Genomic DNA, 3390 nt, shown 5'->3' with positions numbered 1-3390 from the left:
CTCCGTAATCGACCTTGCAGGTCACGGTTCCACCATCAACTGTAAAGTCGATGCACTGCTCAAGATAGAAATTCCTCCGGATAGTAATAAAGAGTGGCTTCAACACTATATCACTACAAAGAGGATTGTCTACAGAAAAAAAAACAGATTGAGAATACGACATCATGGATGATGCCTGGAAATGGAGCCAATCCACGCACTTCTTAGTACTTGTTTTATAAAAGGTGGAATCTGTGATTGCGAGCAAAGCTCAAAAAGCGAATACATCCCATGAACAACGTCATCTTCATTATCAGTTAAATATACATGGTTTTACATTTCCGTCTACTTCATTACTAATAAAGAGATAAGATGTCTATTTTCCAGAAATGCCCGAAGTTGCTTATTAGGAGTCGTTCACACTATAAAATAATTCATGTACGTGTACACATGCACAATTATTGATGTCTAGGTTGACACTGTGGTGCAGCAAGGCTGTATGCAGAAAGTAAGCTGAAGTGAAATGTTACAATTGCTTCTATTACACATACTGTAAACCACGGCCTCAGTGCAACCCCGTAAAAACTATCAAATCAAGAAAAGGTGGGACGGCTAGAAATATAGAGATGACTCTCCCCTCTTAATACTAACCTCTGTATGAAACCTCATCAGATATAAATCACCAGACACTTGCATTAAGTGGTCAGATTTGTTTTTACCGCGCAAAAAGTGCTATTACATAGTTTGCAAACAATTAGCATAGGAGAGGAACTTGCTACACCTGTCGAACTGAGAGCGGTTGAATAGCACAGTCAGAATCAGCAAATCCGCAGAATCTACGGTTGAATTACCCAGAAATATCGGGCTACTATTCAAAGCATACTGGGGGTTCCACCATCGGACCTCCGCTGACGAAAAACATGTTCTGGAGAGTGTTGTGTGTCTGTTCGATGGTGAGTTCGTCGCTGGGCCCGCCTACGCAAATACCGAGCGGACCTGCTACGCGGGCACCCCGTTCGGGTTTGCTTCGGCAACGCTTCTCACCCGCTCACTACCGCCCTCTATTAAAAGCATCTTTTTCCACAATCTGTGCTTTTCACGTGTGGGATTTTCTTTTCTTCTGTCCCACTAAATGTAGAGGCCGTGGTTTACATTATGTACTGATACATATGTCGCAGCCCATGTTGATGGCACGAGCGCGTCGTCTACATGAACCAGCTTGCACATTACCATGTGGAGGTACTCTTTCATTAGTATCCTTTCACAAAAGAAGCATTTTTCGAAATCAGGGATTGTCAAGATGAGCGGTTTACAGTTATATGAAAAAAAGAAAACTTGTAGGAAATGCTCTATGAGCTTCGCTAATGCTTGAATTGGAACGACATTGCTCGCAATACAGAATGACGTTTAAGCGAAACCATTGGGGGGGGGGGGGGAACCTTCAGCCAACACAATTTGCTACGTCCATAATTGCCATGCTGTTGGACCGTAATCAAATCACCTTGGATTTACGACATCATGATCCTATCCTGGAATTTGAAAAAAAAAACTGAATGTATTGTAAGCAAATGGACCGTGCAAGCATTGTGAGACCTGCACTGCTTCCTTCATTTCCTAATTCGATTCCAGTTTTTGAGCGCGCCCAAGGTCATATAGTTCATGCGTACCAGCTTGTTCCTGTTCGTGATTGTTGCTGCCATCGCACTCAGTCTCACGGCAGCTGGAACCAACACTGCTCGTCGATTGAAGGGTGCCACGGTAGAAGAGGAGCCATTACGCGCCCAGGATGAAGAGAGAGGATGGCAAGACCTCGCTAGCAAGTTCAAGGCGGGACAACTTGATGACGCTCTTGCGAAGATGAAGGGTGGACAAGTTGACGACGCTGTCGCCGCCGCTGGCGGAAACAAGTTGCAGCAGGCGCTTGAAAAGATGAAGGCTCAAAAGGCCTTGCAGAGTGCTGAGAAACTTGCTGAGACTACTACCGCGGGCAAGAATGAATGGCAGTCTGCACTCAACAAGCTTAAGGCAAATAACTTCAAGAATATCGATGACATTAAGATCCCCGCCGCCGAACAAAATAGGTGGCAGGTGGCTGTGAGCAAGATCCAGGCCGGCAAATTTTCGAACCTTGACACTACTAACAACAGGTGGCAGAGTGCCTTCAACAAGCTCAAGGCTTCTGGCAAGCTCAAGAACGTCGACGAAGCGCAAGTCGCGAAATTCACTGAAGGAGTGGCCCAGGAGATTGCTAAGAACCCCGAGAAGTCGGGCAAGTTTGGGAAAATCATGCGGTTTGTGTTTGGTGCTGCACTGACGGGCCTGGTCGTGCTTGGTATCGATGCTATGACTTCTACTTAGATGCAAGTACTCTTGAAGTTAGTACCGCTGAAAGATAGGCTGTGCTGCTTACGTAAAAAAAATCAAAACATCCCCCTTGACGTACAACTAACTCATTGAAGAACTTCGAGCAGCGCATATTGAAACACTCGCAAGTTCACGCTAGAAGTAGAATCAACAGTAAACCAGTTGTTTTTTTCTAGCATCTTTAGTAACTCATTTTCTTTTTCTTTGTAATATTTCTAAGAACTTAAAATTAACTTTCTCTTTTTAATTTCCTGACAAACTGGGCTATTCCAAGTTAGGGGCAGCCTTTATACGGATATATTACTCAAACAATTTAGAAGTGAGTGAGTTTCCGCTACGCTTTGCTCGGGAAACCAGCTAAGACGGCCTGTGTGATGCTATCCAAAATCATCTTGAAGATGATATCGTACTATGATGCCTTCAAAAACAATTATGAAAAATATGATTGGTATTACATACAATATTCCTTGGAAAGAGTGACATAGTGTACACTCTTGTTACGAAGAATGGCTTCCCCCCTGCTTTGTTGACGTACTTTAGTACTTCCGAAATACAACTAATTCATATGTCGCTTGTTTCTACTAACAAATAATATTGCTAACATTATATTAGATCTCAGGCGATTCTCTATAGCGCACCTTTACAAGGATTAAACTCCGTCGCCCCCAGCACGTACAGCACTTTAGGACGAAATTATCTGGGGGGATGTAAGAAAGGCAGTCGAAACATTGTAAAATAGTGGAAATGGTTGCAGGGTGGATACCGAGCTCATCACGCCTTGCATAATCGACTGATCACACAATTCTATAATCGTCAGTAATGCATGTACCTTAGTGTTGAATGACTGAATGCAATGTATGGAAACTTACGGGTTATATTCTATAAACAGGCTTCCAGTGTGCAAATAATCCTGGCACTGTTGTGCGCCTTCATTTACTAACTAGCGCTCAAAATGTCGAGTGTCTTCAGATTTATCCGACCACCCAATGTGATTCACCACGACGCTCGGTAGCTTGATTCTGTTGCAGTTACTGCTGCCATCGCATT

General features: G+C 43.6%; 1 protein-coding gene across 1 annotated transcript; it reads left to right on the top strand.

The window, feature by feature from the left end:
- Positions 1–1638: 1638 nt before the first annotated feature.
- PPTG_12365 (hypothetical protein) lies at positions 1639–2337 on the top strand (the record flags this gene model as incomplete). The annotated part of the gene is made up of 1 exon (XM_008908107.1): positions 1639–2337. One exon carries the CDS (start codon positions 1639–1641, stop codon positions 2335–2337), a length of 699 nt encoding a protein of 232 aa, XP_008906355.1.
- Between the last annotated feature and the right edge of the window lie 1053 nt (positions 2338–3390).

Source organism: Phytophthora parasitica, assembly GCF_000247585.1.
Source record: "Phytophthora parasitica INRA-310 unplaced genomic scaffold supercont2.28, whole genome shotgun sequence".
Classification (NCBI taxonomy): Eukaryota; Oomycota; class Peronosporomycetes; order Peronosporales; family Peronosporaceae; genus Phytophthora; species Phytophthora nicotianae.
The sequence above is the reverse complement of the archived record's forward strand: the minus strand, read 5'-3'. Positions and strand labels throughout refer to the sequence as shown.